This window comes from Gallus gallus, chromosome 12 (genome assembly GCF_016699485.2).
Source record: "Gallus gallus isolate bGalGal1 chromosome 12, bGalGal1.mat.broiler.GRCg7b, whole genome shotgun sequence".
In the NCBI taxonomy this organism is placed as follows: domain Eukaryota; kingdom Metazoa; phylum Chordata; class Aves; order Galliformes; family Phasianidae; genus Gallus; species Gallus gallus.
In genome coordinates, this window is record NC_052543.1 from 2,405,428 (window position 1) to 2,421,702 (window position 16,275).

General features: G+C 57.2%; 2 protein-coding genes across 2 annotated transcripts; both read right to left on the reverse strand.

Annotated features, from left to right (window-relative positions):
• Positions 1-215: 215 nt before the first annotated feature.
• Positions 216-11,417, reverse strand: LOC121106623 (guanylate-binding protein 1-like). Its single transcript, XM_040646503.2, has 10 exons — positions 11,298-11,417; positions 4,446-5,260; positions 4,234-4,361; positions 4,044-4,153; positions 3,152-3,369; positions 2,830-3,072; positions 1,914-2,188; positions 1,340-1,552; positions 1,163-1,265; positions 216-685 (listed from the first exon to the last, which is right to left on the reverse strand). Exons 2-10 carry the CDS (start codon positions 4,636-4,638, stop codon positions 270-272), a joined length of 1,899 nt encoding a protein of 632 aa, XP_040502437.1. The 5' UTR covers positions 4,639-5,260; positions 11,298-11,417; the 3' UTR covers positions 216-269.
• A 298-nt stretch (positions 11,418-11,715) lies between these two features.
• LOC121106625 (guanylate-binding protein 1-like) lies at positions 11,716-16,158 on the reverse strand. The gene is made up of 9 exons (XM_040646504.2): positions 15,950-16,158; positions 15,738-15,865; positions 15,548-15,657; positions 14,655-14,872; positions 14,333-14,575; positions 13,414-13,688; positions 12,840-13,052; positions 12,663-12,765; positions 11,716-12,185 (listed from the first exon to the last, which is right to left on the reverse strand). Exons 1-9 carry the CDS (start codon positions 16,140-16,142, stop codon positions 11,770-11,772), a joined length of 1,899 nt encoding a protein of 632 aa, XP_040502438.1. The 5' UTR covers positions 16,143-16,158; the 3' UTR covers positions 11,716-11,769.
• Between the last annotated feature and the right edge of the window lie 117 nt (positions 16,159-16,275).

Sequence of the window (16,275 nt, forward strand, 5' to 3'; positions counted from 1 at the left end):
CTCTCGCGAGGTCGTCCCACCCAATCCCTGCCGCGAGATTTCGCTCCTTCCCCTGTTCCTCCCCTGTTCCTTCCCCTATTCCTTCCCTCCCAGCGCCGTGCTGCGGTGCAGCCGCAAGGGGGCGCAGTTGCTTCCTGTCGCCCGGGTTGTGACGTCACCACGCCGGAAGCGCCGCAGGAGAGCAGCGCGGAGAGAGGAAAGCGGAGAGAGGAGAGTGGGCGTGTGGGATGAGCGCTTTATTGGGCCGCCGAAGAGGGGCGGGTGGAGGTTTAGCGGCGTGCAGTCGCCTTCGCTGCTGTTCCCCGTAACTTGGCGAGCTTGGACACTTTTACCATGCTGACGAGGTCGCAGGCGGCGCGCACGGCGTCGAGGATGGAGGCCGCCAGCTCCTGCTTGCTGTTGTTGTTGCTCTCCCGCCGCAGCGCCGCCAGCTCCTGCTCCATCAGCGCCGCCTGCTCTCTGAAGCCGCGCTGCAGCAGCTCTCTCTGCTCCCGTAGCTTCGCTTCCATCGCCCGCTCCAGCTCCCGCTGCGCGCTCTCCGCCTCCGCCTGCATCTTGGCTTCCAGGGCTTGCAGGTTCTGCGCGTAGCTGTTGCGCTCGTCCTCTAGCAGCGCCTCCAGCTGCCGTTCGCGCTCCGCCATCGCTTTCTGCCGCTGCTCCAGGAGCTGCGCCTGCTGCTTCTGGTCTGCAGACAAAGAGGCGGGGTGAGGGGTACCCGGGAGCTGAGCCTTCTGCTTCTGGCTAAAGAACGGGGTGTGGGGTCCCTGGGGCCCGCAGGGATGGGGCGAAGGGACAGTGCAAAAGGATGTGGGGAGGGGATGGAGGGGTGCGGGGACAGAGTGCGGGGATGTGGGGATGGGGTGAGGGGTCCTCAGGGAGGAGAAAGGGACAATTTGAGGTGCGTCCAGGGCATGCTGGGACACCCCAGGAGATGTGGGGACTCTGTGGGATGTCCCCGGTGGAGGAGACTCCTCAAGAGATGGGGCCATCATGAGATGTCCCTGAGGGGATTCCCAAAGTACATGGGGAAGCCATGAGCTGTCCCCAGGGGACATGGCCCCTGGAACATGGGAACGCTGTGAGATTCCCCTTGTCCCTAGAGGACACAGGGATGGGTGAGGGGGGGAGGAGAGAAGGGACAGCACTGGGATGCGCCGCTCACCCTCCAGCTGCTTCTCGGCCTCGCTCAGTGCATTGTCTGCCTTCAGCACTGCCTCTGCCTCTGCCCGACGCTCCGCCAGGAACTCATTCAGCACCTCCTCGGCCTGTGCATCCCCACACGATTGAGGCTCGGCCCCCGCCACCTTGTAGCTGCTCCCCTACCTAGAGCTGCCCTCACCTTGGGGCCCTTGCCCTCCGCTTGCCGATAGCCCTCCAGCAGCCGCTGCCGCTCGGCCTCGTAGGCGCGGTAGCCTCCGGGCTGTGTGTAGGCCCCACGGGCCAGGCTGGTATGCAGTGCCTGTGCCAGCTCAGCCAGCAGTGCCTTGCAGTGCTGCCGTGATGCTTCATCATTCTCCTCCTGCAGGTGGCTGTACTCTGTGCTGATCTGTTCCTGGGGGTCAGGATGGGGTCAGGGTCATGGTGTTGATGGGGAGAGTGTCACAGGGACAGGGTTGTGGGGATGGGGAGAGTGCTGATAGGAGCACAGGTACAGAGGCAGTGCTGGGGGGAAGTGAGGATAAGGGTCATGGAGTTGGAGAGCACTGAGGGAATGGGGACAAGGTCATGAAGACAAGAGCAGCCTTACAGGGGTGGGGAGTAAGCTGTGTGGACAGGTTAGTGGAGACAGGGTGCCAAGGGATGGGAAGTGCTGTGGCAATGATGACGAGGTCATGGGAATAGTGGGGATAGGAGCAGGGCTGTGAGGACAGGGGCAGTGCTGTGGCACCAAGCGGTAGGGGTGGGCCATGCACCATGAGGCGCCACTGGTGCTCCTGGTCACGATCCCGGAAGCTGCGACGCTGGAAGACAATGAGTGCCTCATGCAGGTGCTCCCCATGCGCGGCCGAGAGCTGTGCAGGCTCTGTGGGCAGTGACAGCCCCCGCATGCCCCTGGTATAGGCCTCCAGCGCTGCCGCCACCGCCGCTGCATTCTCGTTGGCCATCATCACTGCTGCTGCTCCCTCCAGGCAGGGCAGATGCCCGCTGTTGATGGCCTCCACGTAGCTCTGCAGCAGCATGCACAGGGCTGTGGGGAATGGCAGTGACACCTCCCTCACTATTGGCACCTTGCTGCTGTGTGTTGCTGTTGTCCCCATGTTTTTTGCCCCATGTCACCCTGTCATCACCCCATTGTTGCCATGTGTCGCACCATTGCTGTTGTGACTCAACTGTCACTCTGTTGCTCCTGATCTCATCGTTGCCCCATTGCCCTGTGTCTCCATTGGCATCCTGTTATCACTCTGTTCTGTTTCACCATTCTCATGCTGCTGTACTGTGTTGCCATTGTATCCCTTTGGTCCCTTTGTCGTCACTCTGCTGTCCCCAGTGTTATCCCTCCATTGTCTCATGTTGCCACTGTCATTGTCCCCCTGTTGTCCTGTGTCACCATTGCCACCCCGTTTTCACCCTGTTGTCCCACGGCACTATTGCAGTTATCCCACTTGTCCCATATTGCCTTTGCCACTGTCACACCGTCATCCAGTTTGCCACCATCACTGTCCTCCCATGGTCCTCCTGTTGTCTGTGATGACATCACTATTATCAGCTTGCAGTCAGTGCGTTGTCACCCTGTTGTCCTGTGTTGCCATCACAATTGTCCCCTTGTTGTCCTCTGTGTCACCGTCATCACCCCATGTCCCCTTTTCCCCCATTTCATCCTCCCCTTACCTCGCCCTGTCAGTGCTCTGCCGTCAGGCAGCGTCTTGAGCCTGGTGGAGCTCAGCACGTAGTTGCAGAACTGGGCTGCCCGTTGGAGGAAACGTGGGGCCAGTGCAGCCTCGGGCAGCTCCTCCATGCGCCCGCACTCCTCTGTGCCCAGTGGCGGAGGCAGCATGAAGCACTTCCGTGTGGGGAAATAGTTGCGGAGACAGAGCCGCGTCCTGTTGTAGTTCTGCACCTTGCGGCCATGCCCTGTGGCAGGCAGACAGCTGTTGTTGGTGCTGCCGCTCGTTAGCGCCACCCTAATGACCCCAACGGGGCCAGCACTCACCGTGCTTGAGTTCCAGCACCTGCTCCAGGTACTCATCCTCACTGATGGGCCGCTCGCCCACGCGCAGCTCCAGCGTGAAGTCCCTCACCACCCACACAAAGCTGGGGAAGTAGCCCACGAACTCGCAGTCCTCGGCCTCATCTTCTCTTTCAACGCTGTTGTTGCCGTCCTTGTCCCTGTCCCGCACCCGGATCAGCTCCGACAGCTGTGTCACCAGCCTGGCCCCGCTCAGGAGCACAACGCTCCCCAAATTCTGCATCCCCTCCTGGAATGCTGTGTGCCCCCCAAATATTTCTGTCCTCCTCTGTGTGTTGTGTCCCCCCCCCACAGTGCCCTTCTACACCCTGAATATTGCACCCCTCTTAGACCCTGAATCACACTTAAATCCCTCAGTTTCACCTTAAAGTCCTATGCCCCCTCCAAATGCCACAGCTCCCCAGATCCTGAGTAAAAGCCCAGTTTTACTCCAAGTCCCACACTGCCCTAAATCCTACAACTTCTCCAAATCCTGCTGTTTCATCTCAAATGCCACAGCTTCAGCCAAAGTCTCAGGTTGCTCAATTTTTTTTTGCCCCAGATCTGTTTCACCCCAGCTCTTGCATCGCCCAGTTCCCCCCGTTTTCCCCCAAATCCCAGTTCCAGCATTGCCAACATCCCCCAGTCTCGCCACAACTCCTGCATTGCCCATGTCACGCAGGTTTTCCCCAGGTTCCCTGTAGCCTCAAATGCTCAGTTGCACCCCAAATCCCCCAGTCTCAACTCAATCTCACATTGCCCCAATCCCACAGCTGCAGCCCGCGTCCTGTGCTCCCCAACTCCCCCCATAGCCCCAAGTTTCCTCCCCCAACCTCCCCTCCCCTCCCCCCAATCCACCCAGATCCCTGCAGGATACTCGAGGTGATCCAGTGCCTTCTGGTCGATGGTGTCTATGCTGTTGTACACCAGGGTGCTGGACAACAGCAGCGCCAGTGTGAAGATCCAGGCGTCATTGTGGCTGTCACCCTGTGCCCACAGCAGAGTTAGGGGTGTTCTGGAGGACTCTGGGGAGAGATGTGGGGCCAGCCTTCCCCCCTGGCACCCACCTTTTTGGGGTCTCCCAGGCCCTCAGTGTCCAGCAGCACCAAGGTCACTCCTGGCTGGCGTGGGTGCTGCAGGCACCACATCCAGATGCCCTTGGTCTCTGCCTGCACCGTGGGGCCCAGCGGGAAGCCTGCAGGTGGTGAGCCATCAGAAATCCCCCAGAATACCCCAAAACGCCCCGCAATAAATGGATGGGGTTTCCCCCTTGGCTCACCAGTGCGCTTCTGTGCCAGCCGGTTCATCAGGAAGGACTTCCCGGTGCGGTAGGGCCCAGCGATGGCCACCACCACCATAGGCTGGGCCACCTCCTGCAGCACTGCCAGCGCTGCGGGGTTGAGGGCGAGCACGCCGTCCTTGTTGGTCACCAGGCAGAGCGGAGCCGGCATCGGGAGCACCGGAGCGTCCATAGTTGTGCTGCTGTATGTGGGTTTGCAGCGCTGGAACCGAAAGAGAAAGCAAACCCAGCCCTCCCCCTGCTGTTTGTTTTCTTTTCCCGGAACACCCCTCGCTTCCCTGAAATCACAACGCTTGGGCAGTGGCCTGAACTTCTTGCAGGGGCAGCTGGCACAGGTACAGCATATCAGAGTGGTTTGGAGGCAACACCCATCCTGTTATCAACCAATCTGGGCAGGAAGAGCCAGAACCAAAAGGGAAAGCACACCCAGCTCCTACAGACACTCCTACAGCAGCCTCCTGTGGCTGCTTCCTCTGCTTTTCCTGAACAGTACCTTATACTGCCCCAAAATCACATCAGCTGGAAAGCATCACAGAATTTATTGCCTGGACAGCTGGCAGGGAGCAGGGCTACACATCACTGTCTTCATTGCTGTCCTCTTTACTCTCCTCTTTGCTGTCACGGTCTGACAGGACGAGCTGAAGCTATGTGAGCAGATTGCTCAGGACGTTCACAGCCATGTGGCACCACGAGGAGATCTCCATTTCCATCTTCCCCTCCTGCATCTGCTCAATCATCTGCTGCATTGCCACCGCCATGGGTTTGAAGCCCGCGTTCATCAATGCCTCATGCTCCTGTCGGATAGAGTGGGGTTGCTGCCAACACACAGTGCCACAGTGCAGCCACAATGCAACAGCACCATCACTGAGCAGATTAATGCAGACACAGTGTGCTGGTACCACCATGTAACACGTCCATGGTATGTGCACAATGTGCCAGCACCACCACACACCTTCCTGGTACAGCCACACAGGCCCATAGGGAAGCTACAGTGTGCTGGTACCACCACACAGCCTCACAAACCTATGGTATACACATAACATGCCAGCACTGCCATGTAACACTGTCACAGTGATCACCTTCACAGCCACAATGTGCCAGTACCACCACACATCAGCACCATGGTACAGCCACAGTGTGACACTAACACCACACAACACCCTCTGCCCACCACACAACACTGTCATGGGGGAGCCACATTGCACCTGTACCCCCACACAACACCTCCACCGTACAGCCAGAATGAGGCAGCACCACAACACAGTACCTCCAGTGCGGCAGCCAAAATGTGCCTGTACCACCACACAATCACACAACACCATGGTACAGCTACAGTGTGCCTGCACCACTGCACCACAGCATCACTGTGCTGTCCACGCAGGGCACGGTGCCTCTGGTGACAGCAGCCCACCCCCTGCTGCTGTTTGTATGGAGGGAGCTGGCTGATGCAGTCGCTGAGCTGCTCACCATCATCTTTGAAAAGTCCTGGCTGTCAGGAGATGTCCCCAGAGACTGGAAAAAGGCAAACATCACTGCCATTTGTAAGAAAGGGAGGAAGGAGGACCCAGGGAACTCAAGGCCAGCAAGCCTCATCTCTGTGCCTAGGAAGATCATGGAGCAGATCCTCCTGAATGACATGGTAAGGCACATGAGTGACGACCAGGTGACACGAGGCAGCAAGCATGGCTTTGCCAAAGGCAAATGGTGCCTGACCTGTCTGGTGGGCTTCTGTGATGGAATGACAGCATTGGTGGACAACGGAAGGGCAGCTGATGTCATCTACCTGGAGTTGTGCAAGGCCTTTGACACAGTCCTGCACCACATCCCTCTCTGTTAAATGGAGAGAGATGAGTTCTGAAAGTCGACTCTTTGGTGGGTAAGAAATAGCTTGGATAGTCACAGTCAGGTGGTTGTGCTCAGTGGCTCAATGTCCAGGTGGTGGCCGGGCACGAGCAGTGTCCTCCAGGGGACCTTCTTGGGACTGCTGTTCTTCAACATCTTGGTCAGTGTCATGGTAGGATTGAGTGCACCCTCAGCAAGTTGGCTGACAACACCAACCTGAGTGGTGTAGCTGACACAAGAGGAGGAAGGGACGCCATCCACAGGGACCAGGACAGGCTTTGGAAGTGGGTCCATGTGAACATAAGGAGGTTCAACGAGGCGCAGTGCAAGGTGTTGCACTTGGGTTGGGGTGCAACCCCAGATAGTTGTGCAGACTGGGAGAACTCCATGAGCGCAGCCCTGAGGTAAGGACTAGGGTGTCCTGGTGGATGAAAGCTGGACCCGAGGCAGCAGTGTGCGCTTGCAGCCCAGAAAGGCCACCTGCATCCTGGGCTGCATCAACACATAAGGGGCAGTGGGCAGGGAGGAGATTGTTGTCCTCTGCTCTGCACATCAGAGTCTTGACCCCCAACACGAGAACGACGTGGAGCTTTTGCAGCAGGCCCAGAGGAGGGCCAGAAAGAAGCTCAGAGGTCTGAAGCGCCTCTTCTTATGCAAACACAGTCTGAGGGAGCTGGGAGTGTTCATCCTGGGGAAGAGAAGGCTCTGGGATGACCTCACTGTGACCTTCCATTACTTGAGGGACACTTATAAGCAGGAGGGAGAGTGACTTTTTACAGGGTCAAATAGTGACTGGGCAGAGGAGAATGGTCTTAAACTTAAAGATTTAGGTGAGTTATGAGGAGGAGGTTTTTCACTCAGAGGGCTGTGAGGCACTGGCACTGCTGTCCAGAGCTGTGGGTGCCCCATCCCTGGAGGTGCCCAAGGCCGTGGAGGGGCCCTGAGCAGCCTGAGCTGGTGGTGGCCAACCAGCCTGCATCTGAGAGGTTGGAAGCGAATGGTCATTGAGATCCCTAACAACCCAAGCCATTCTATGATTCTCTGACTCTATGATTCTATGATTTGAGGACTTTCCTGTGGTGGCCACCACTCAGAAACTGAAACTGAAAGTACATTCAGGCCCCCCACTCCACCCTCTGGTTCTGCTGCCTTTGCTTTCCTGGAATGAAGCCCTGTGCTCCCCCAAAATGATAACACCTGGGCAGTGCCACTGGATTTATTGCAGGGACAGCTGCTGGGGGACAGACTATGTCACACATTGCAGTTTGGTGGCAATCTTCATTGCCATGCCTGCCGCACCGGACTGGAATGGTGGCACAATGCTCAGCAAGTTCAGAGTACAGTGCAATTGCATGATCTCATCTCCTCCTGCAGCTCTCTGATCTGCTTCTCCTTGGCTGGGTGAGGACCACTCTTCCGGCCTTGGATCAGGCTGATGGCCTGCAGCTAAGGAAGGTGGGGATATGTTATTGCAGGAAACCCTTTCCTCACCTGCCTCTCCGTGTTAATGAGCAGCTCATCTTCAGAGGTGGAACACGTGGTATCCATCCTCCTCTGTCACACCAGCTTGTTATTGTAGGGCCAGGGATTTTACAGAGGTGGAAGCAGCTACATGCCATCAGTGCTGGGCTCCATCCCAGTGCTGGAAACTGAAGGCGCCCTTTGCAAATGGGTGCATGTGCTTTTGTGCATGTGCAATGCACCTGAATGACTGAAAGGGGTGGAGCCCTTTAGGTCTTCTGAGTTACGCAGCTTCTTTCACGCTGTCCCTGAATGTCGTAAGGTGAGCCATAGGGGAAGAAGACCGGTATGGATGAACCAGGAACTATTGTTGAGACTCCGGAAGAAAAAGAGTCTATGTCCTCTGGAAGAAGGGACAGGCGACTTGGGGAGATTACAAGGAAGTTGCTAAGGTACGCAGGGAGGGAGTTAGGAAGGCAAAAGCCCAACCTGAACTCACATTGGCCACTGTAGTAAAAGAGAATAAGAAATCCTTTTACAAATATATCAATGGTAAGAGAAGATCCAAGGAAAATTTCCATGCTTTACTTGATGCACTGGGGAATGTGACCACTGAGGATAAGGAGAAGGCTGAGGTCCTCAACGCCTTCTTTACATTCGCCTTTAATAGGCAGATCAGTTATCCTCAGGGCACTTTATTCCCTGGCCTGGAAGTCTGGGATGCTATGCAGAATACACCCCGGTGACTCCAGGTGGAGACAGTCAGAGAGCTCCTCCTCCATCTGGACTGTCACAAGTCCATGGGACCAGACGGGCTCCATCCTAGTGGGTGCTGAGGGAGCTGGCGGGGGTGATTGCCGGGCTGCTCTCCACCATCTATCAGCGCTCCTGGTTATCTGGAGAGGCCCCGGAAGATTGGAGGCTTGCCGATGTGTCTCCCATCTACAAGAAGGGCGGTAAGGAGGATCCGGGGAACTACAGGCCTGTCAGCCTGACCTCGGTACCAGGGAAAGTCATGGAGCAAATAATCTTGGGTGAGATCACATGACACGTGCATGGCATCCAGGGGATCAGGCCCAGGCAGCACAGGTTCATGAGAGGCAGGTTGTGCTTGACCAACCTCATCTCCTTCTACAACTGGGTCACCAGACTAGTAGACGAGGGAAAGGCTCTTGACGTAGTCTACCTAGACTTCAGCAAAGCCTTTGACACACTCTCTCACACTATTCTCCTGGGGAAACTGGCTGCCTGTGGCCTAAACAGGTATACCCTTCTTTGGGTAAGGAACTGGCTAGAGGGCCGTGCCCGGTGGGCAGTGGTTAATGGAGTTAAGTCCAGCTGGCGACCCGTTACAAGCAGTGTCCCCCAGAGGTTGGTACTGGGGCCCATCTTGTTTAATATCCTTATTGATGACCTAGATGAGGGGACTGAGTGTACCCTCAGGAAGTTTGCAGATGACACCAGGCTGGGAGGTGGTGTCGATCTGCCTGAGGGTACGGAGGCCCTTCAGAGGGATCTAGATAAACTGGATCGCTGGGCTGAGGCGAAAGGGATGAGGTTCAGCAAGGCCAAGTGCTGGGTCCTGCACTGTGGCCACAATAGCCCCATGCAGCGCTACAGGCTTGGGGCAGAGTGGCTAGATGACTGTGAAGAGGAAAGGGACCTGGGGGTGTTGGTTGATGCTCGGCTGAACACGAGCCGACAGCATGGCCCAAGAGGGCCAACGGCATCTTGGCCTGCATTGGAAATAGTGTGGCCAGCAGGAGCAGAGAGGTAACCATCCGCCCATACTCAGCACTGGTGAGGCCACACCTCGAGTACTGTGTTCAGTTTTGGACCCCTCACTACAAGAAAGACATTGAGGCCCTGGAACGTGTCCAGAGAAGGGCAACAAAACTGGTGAGGGGTCTGGAGCACAAGTCTTACGAGGAGCGGCTGAGGGAGCTGGGATTGTTCAGTCTGGAGAAGAGGAGGCTGAGGGGAGACCTCATTGCACCCTGCAACTTCCTGAAGGGAGGCTGTGATGAGGAGGGGTTTGGCCTCTTCTCCCAGGTAACAAACAGGATCTGAGGAAACAGCCACAAGTTGTACCGGAGGAGGTTTAGGTTAGACATAAGGAAACACTTCTTCTCTCAGAGAGTGGTCAGGCGCTGGAATGGCCTGCACAGGGAGGTGGTGGAATCGCCACCTCTGGCAGTGTTTAAGAGGCATCTGGATGAGGAGCTACGAGATACGGTTTAGTGGCTTGTGGTAGCAAGGGTAATGGGAGGATGGTTGGACTAGATGATCTTGTAGGTCCTTTCCAACCTTGTGATTCTACGATTCTATGATTTCCCTTATTTCTGTACCCACTGCTGTTGCATGTGAGCTGACATGTGGAATCAAACTCTATACCCCGTGTGAAGTTATAAAGCAGGTATGTTTCTTATGGTGCCAGGAAGCTCCGGGGATATTTCCAGCGTAAGTGCCTCAGAGCTTACATAATTCAGAATCCCTTATATTTCCACAGGCAATACATATTCATTAATTACGTGTGAGACAGATAACATAGACAGGCCTATCTCAGGTAGTGAGTTATGAGGTCTCCAGTCTTCTATTCCACGGTCTCTCCTACCATCTAGCATCCTTTTTGCATGATGACAGTCCAACTGACAGTCTTTTACTTCATCCAATGGCCTTCCTCGCTTGTCCTCCAGATGAACTTTCTCCATTGATGCAAGCTCAGTAAGAGAATGCCAATTGTAAGTAGTTTATAGGTGCCAAAATCGTTAACATTTGCTAATTCAGCACTCGGCCATTATTTCTAGACATCTGCTTGTCCCTGGATAGGGATAAGTTTAGGAGGACAGAGGGGAGTATCCTGATGCCTGCCTGTTGCATTCCAACCTAATGACAGAGTGAGACAATTTGGCCTTGTGTGGAGGCCGTGGCTTCTTTGATGTTTGATAAGCCTGCTATTCGTTTGCTGAGGGTGTCTCATCAAAGCAGAATAGAATAGCCGTACAACATGATTTCTAGTCTACAATACTATACCCATACTATTTGCAACATTTAAAAAACTACTGCAGTTTTGCAAGCGAGAATTATTCACACAATTCAACAACCATATTCCTAACATATGCTACTAGAATATACTGTATTTCTACTTTTTCTAAGGACAAGCTACAAAATACATTCTGCACTACTTCTTCAGATCAGAGCAGATCCTCACCCGCAGTGGCCTGGCACCATGCTGCTCTGCTGCCTTGTGGCACACTGCATTGTGTTGCAGGCACAAAGTGGACTTCAGCTCAGGTTAGAGCAGATAGGTGAAAGCTGAAGGGTTTTCAAACGATCCAGGCATCGCCAGTGCCTGGGACTGGGAGACAGGAAGAGCCTGCAGGCTGGATGCCTCCTGCTTTGGTGCGCATCCAATGCTTGCCTTGTTACGGAAGTCACCTCTGCCTCATTGACCGGTGCTCTTAGAACAACAAAACAGTCACCTGCTGTGGCTTCGGGCTGGGCCCTGGGCTCTGTCTTAGGGCTTACCCGTTGGTGCTGGATCCGAGCCCTGGACCTGGCTCCTTGGGCCTCGGTCCCCAAACCCAGTCGCTCTCACCGGGCGCCTTTGGCCCAGTGGCGCTCCGATCGCTCCCTCCGTCCCTCCCCTCGCTGCCACCCACACGCACGGAACACCCGGAAGTGAGCACCGCCCCCACCGCCGCCGCCTGCGAGAAGCCGGAAAGCCCACGCTCTCGCGAGGTCGTCCCACCCAATCCCTGCCGCGAGATTTCGCTCCTTCCCCTGTTCCTCCCCTGTTCCTTCCCCTATTCCTTCCCTCCCAGCGCCGTGCTGCGGTGCAGCCGCAAGGGGGCGCAGTTGCTTCCTGTCGCCCGGGTTGTGACGTCACCACGCCGGAAGCGCCGCAGGAGAGCAGCGCGGAGAGAGGAAAGCGGAGAGAGGAGAGTGGGGGTGTGGGATGAGCGCTTTATTGGGCCTCCGAAGAGGGGCGGGTGGAGGTTTAGCGGCGTGCAGTCGCCTTCGCTGCTGTTCCCCGTAACTTGGCGAGCTTGGACACTTTTACCATGCTGACGAGGTCGCAGGCGGCGCGCACGGCGTCGAGGATGGAGGCCGCCAGCTCCTGCTTGCTGTTGTTGTTGCTCTCCCGCCGCAGCGCCGCCAGCTCCTGCTCCATCAGCGCCGCCTGCTCTCTGAAGCCGCGCTGCAGCAGCTCTCTCTGCTCCCGTAGCTTCGCTTCCAGCGCCCTGTCCCACTCCCGCTGCGCGCTCTCCAACTGCGCCTGCATCTTGGCTTCCAGGGCTTGCAGGTTCTGCGCGTAGCTGTTGCGCTCGTCCTCCAGCAGCGCCTCCAGCTGCCGTTCGCGCTCCGCCATCGCTTTCTGCCGCTGCTCCAGGAGCTGCGCCTGCTGCTTCTGGTCTGCGGACAAAGAGGCGGGGTGAGGGGTACCCGGGAGCTGAGCCTTCTGCTTCTGGCTAAAGAACGGGGTGTGGGGTCCCTGGGGCCCGCGGGGATGGGGCGAAGGGACAGTGCAAAAGGATGTGGGGAGGGGATGGAGGGGTGCGGGGACAGAGTGCGGGGATGTGGGGATGGGGTGAGGGGTCCTCAGGGAGGAGAAAGGGACAATTTGAGGTGTGTCCAGGGCATGCTGGGACACCCCAAGTGATGTGGGGACTCTGTGGGATGTCCCCGGTGGAGGAGACTCCTCAAGAGATGGGGCCATCATGAGATGTCCCTGAAGGGATTCCCAAAGTACATGGGGAAGCCATGAGCTGTCCCCAGGGGACATGGCCCCTGGAACATGGGAACGCTGTGAGATTCCCCTTGTCCCTAGAGGACACAGGGATGGGTGAGGGGGGGAGGAGAGAAGGGACAGCACTGGGATGCGCCGCTCACCCTCCAGCTGCTTCTCGGCCTCGCTCAGTGCATTGTCTGCCTTCAGCACTGCCTCTGCCTCTGCCTGACGCTCCGCCAGGAACTCATTCAGCACCTCCTCGGCCTGTGCATCCCCACACGATTGAGGCTCGGCCCCCGCCGCCTTGTAGCTGCTCCCCTACCTAGAGCTGCCCTCACCTTGGGGCCCTTGCCCTCCGCTTGCCGATAGCCCTCCAGCAGCCGCTGCCGCTCGGCCTCGTAGGCGCGGTAGCCTCCGGGCTGTGTGTAGGCCCCATGGGCCAGGCTGGTATGCAGTGCCTGTGCCAGCTCAGCCAGCAGTGCCTTGCAGTGCCGCCGTGATGCTTCATCATTCTCCTCCTGCAGGTGGCTGTACTCTGTGCTGATCTGTTCCTGGGGGTCAGGATGGGGTCAGGGTCATGGTGTTGATGGGGAGAGTGTCACAGGGACAGGGTTGTGGGGATGGGGAGAGTGCTGATAGGAGCACAGGTACAGAGGCAGTGCTGGGGGGAAGTGAGGATAAGGGTCATGGAGTTGGAGAGCACTGAGGGAATGGGGACAAGGTCATGAAGACAAGAGCAGCCTTACAGGGGTGGGGAGTAAGCTGTGTGGACAGGTTAGTGGAGACAGGGTGCCAAGGGATGGGAAGTGCTGTGGCAATGATGACGAGGTCATGGGAATAGTGGGGATAGGAGCAGGGCTGTGAGGACAGGGGCAGTGCTGTGGCACCAAGCGGTAGGGGTGGGCCATGCACCATGAGGCGCCGCTGGTGCTCCTGGTCACGATCCCGGAAGCTGCGACGCTGGAAGACAATGAGTGCCTCATGCAGGTGCTCCCCATGCGCGGCCGAGAGCTGTGCAGGCTCTGTGGGCAGTGACAGCCCCCGCATGCCCCTGGTATAGGCCTCCAGCGCTGCCGCCACCGCCGCTGCATTCTCGTTGGCCATCATCACTGCTGCTGCTCCCTCCAGGCAGGGCAGATGCCCGCTGTTGATGGCCTCCACATAGCTCTGCAGCAGCATGCACAGGGCTGTGGGGAATGGCAGTGACACCTCCCTCACTATTGGCATCTTACTGCTGTGTGTTGCTGTTGTCCCCATGTTTTTTGCCCCATGTCACCCTGTCATCACCCCATTGTTGCCATGTGTCGCACCATCGCTGTTGTGACTCAACTGTCACTCTGTTGCTCCTGATCTCATCGTTGCCCCGTTGCCCTGTGTCTCCATTGGCATCCTGTTATCACTCTGTTCTGTTTCACCATTCTCATGCTGCTGTACTGTGTTGCCATTGTATCCCTTTGGTCCCTTTGTCGTCACTCTGCTGTCCCCAGTGTTATCCCTCCATTGTCTCATGTTGCCACTGTCATTGTCCCCCTGTTGTCCTGTGTCACCATTGCCACCCCGTTTTCACCCTGTTGTCCCACGGCACTATTGCAGTTATCCCACTTGTCCCATATTGCCTTTGCCACTGTCACACCGTCATCCAGTTTGCCACCATCACTGTCCTCCCATGGTCCTCCTGTTGTCTGTGATGACGACATCACTATTATCAGCTTGCAGTCAGTGCGTTGTCACCCTGTTGTCCTGTGTTGCCATCACAATTGTCCCCTTGTTGTCCTCTGTGTCACCGTCATCACCCCATGTCCCCTTTTCCCCCATTTCATCCTCCCCTTACCTCGCCCTGTCAGTGCTCTGCCGTCAGGCAGCGTCTTGAGCCTGGTGGAGCTCAGCACGTAGTTGCAGAACTGGGCTGCCTGTTGGAGGAAACGTGGGGCCAGTGCAGCCTCGGGCAGCTCCTCCATGCGCCCGCACTCCTCTGTGCCCAGTGGCGGAGGCAGCACGAAGCACTTCCGTGTGGGGAAATAGTTGCGGAGGCAGAGCCGCGTCCCATTGTAGTTCTGCACCTTGCGGCCATGCCCTGTGGCAGGCAGACAGCTGTTGTTGGTGCTGCCGCTCGTTAGCGCCACCCTAATGACCCCAACGGGGCCAGCACTCACCGTGCTTGAGTTCCAGCACCTGCTCCAGGTACTCATCCTCACTGATGGGCCGCTCGCCCACGCGCAGCTCCAGCGTGAAGTCCCTCACCACCCACACAAAGCTGGGGAAGTAGCGCACGAACTCGCAGTCCTCGGCCTCATCTTCTCTTTCAACGCTGTTGTTGCCGTCCTTGTCCCTGTCCCGCACCCGGATCAGCTCCGACAGCTGTGTCACCAGCCTGGCCCCGCTCAGGAGCACAACGCTCCCCAAATTCTGCATCCCCTCCTGGAATGCTGTGTGCCCCCCAAATATTTCTGTCCTCCTCTGTGTGTTGTGTCCCCCCCCCACAGTGCCCTTCTACACCCTGAATATTGCACCCCTCTTAGACCCTGAATCACACTTAAATCCCTCAGTTTCACCTTGAAGTCCTATGCCCCCTCCAAATGCCACAGCTCCCCAGATCCCGAGTAAAAGCCCAGTTTTACTCCAAGTCCCACACTGCCCTAAATCCTACAACTTCTCCAAATCCTGCTGTTTCATCTCAAATGCCACAGCTTCAGCCAAAGTCTCAGGTTGCTCAATTTTTTTTTGCCCCAGATCTGTTTCACCCCAGCTCTTGCATCGCCCAGTTCCCCCAGTTTTCCCCCAAATCCCAGTTCCAGCATTGCCAACATCCCCCAGTCTCGCCACAACTCCTGCATTGCCCATGTCACGCAGGTTTTCCCCAGGTTCCCTGTAGCCTCAAATGCTCAGTTGCACCCCAAACCCCCCAGTCTCAACTCAATCTCACATTGCCCCAATCCCACAGCTGCAGCCCGCGTCCTGTGCTCCCCAACTCCCCCCATAGCCCCAAGTTTCCTCCCCCAACCTCCCCTCCCCTCCCCCCCAATCCACCCAGATCCCTGCAGGATACTCGAGGTTCTCCAGTGCCTTCTGGTCGATGGTGCCTATGCTGTTGTACACCAGGGTGCTGGACAACAGCAGCGCCAGTGTGAAGATCCAGGCGTCATTGTGGCTGTCACCCTGTGCCCACAGCAGAGTTAGGGGTGTTCTGGAGGACTCTGGGGAGAGATGTGGGGCCAGCCTTTCCCCCTGGCACCCACCTTTTTGGGGTCTCCCAGGCCCTCAGTGTCCAGCAGCATCAAGGTCACTCCCTGCTGGCGTGGGTGCTGCAGGCACCACATCCAGATGCCCTTGGTCTCTGCCTGCACCGTGGGGCCCAGCGGGAAGCCTGCAGGTGGTGAGCCATCAGAAATCCCCCAGAATACCCCAAAACGCCCCGCAATAAATGGATGGGGTTTCCCCCTTGGCTCACCAGTGCGCTTCTGTGCCAGCCGGTTCATCAGGAAGGACTTCCCAGTGCGGTAGGGCCCAGCGATGGCCACCACCACCATAGGCTGGGCCACCTCCTGCAGCACTGCCAGCGCTGCGGGGTTGAGGGCGAGCACGCCGTCCTTGTTGGTCACCAGGCAGAGCGGAGCCGGCATCGGGAGCACCGGAGCGTCCATAGTTGTGCTGCTGTATGTGGGTTTGCAGCGCTGAACCGAAAGAGAAAGCAAACCCAGCACTCCCCCTGCTGTTTGTTTTCTTTTCCCGGAACACCCCTCGCTTCCCTGAAATCACAACGCTTGGGCAGTGGCC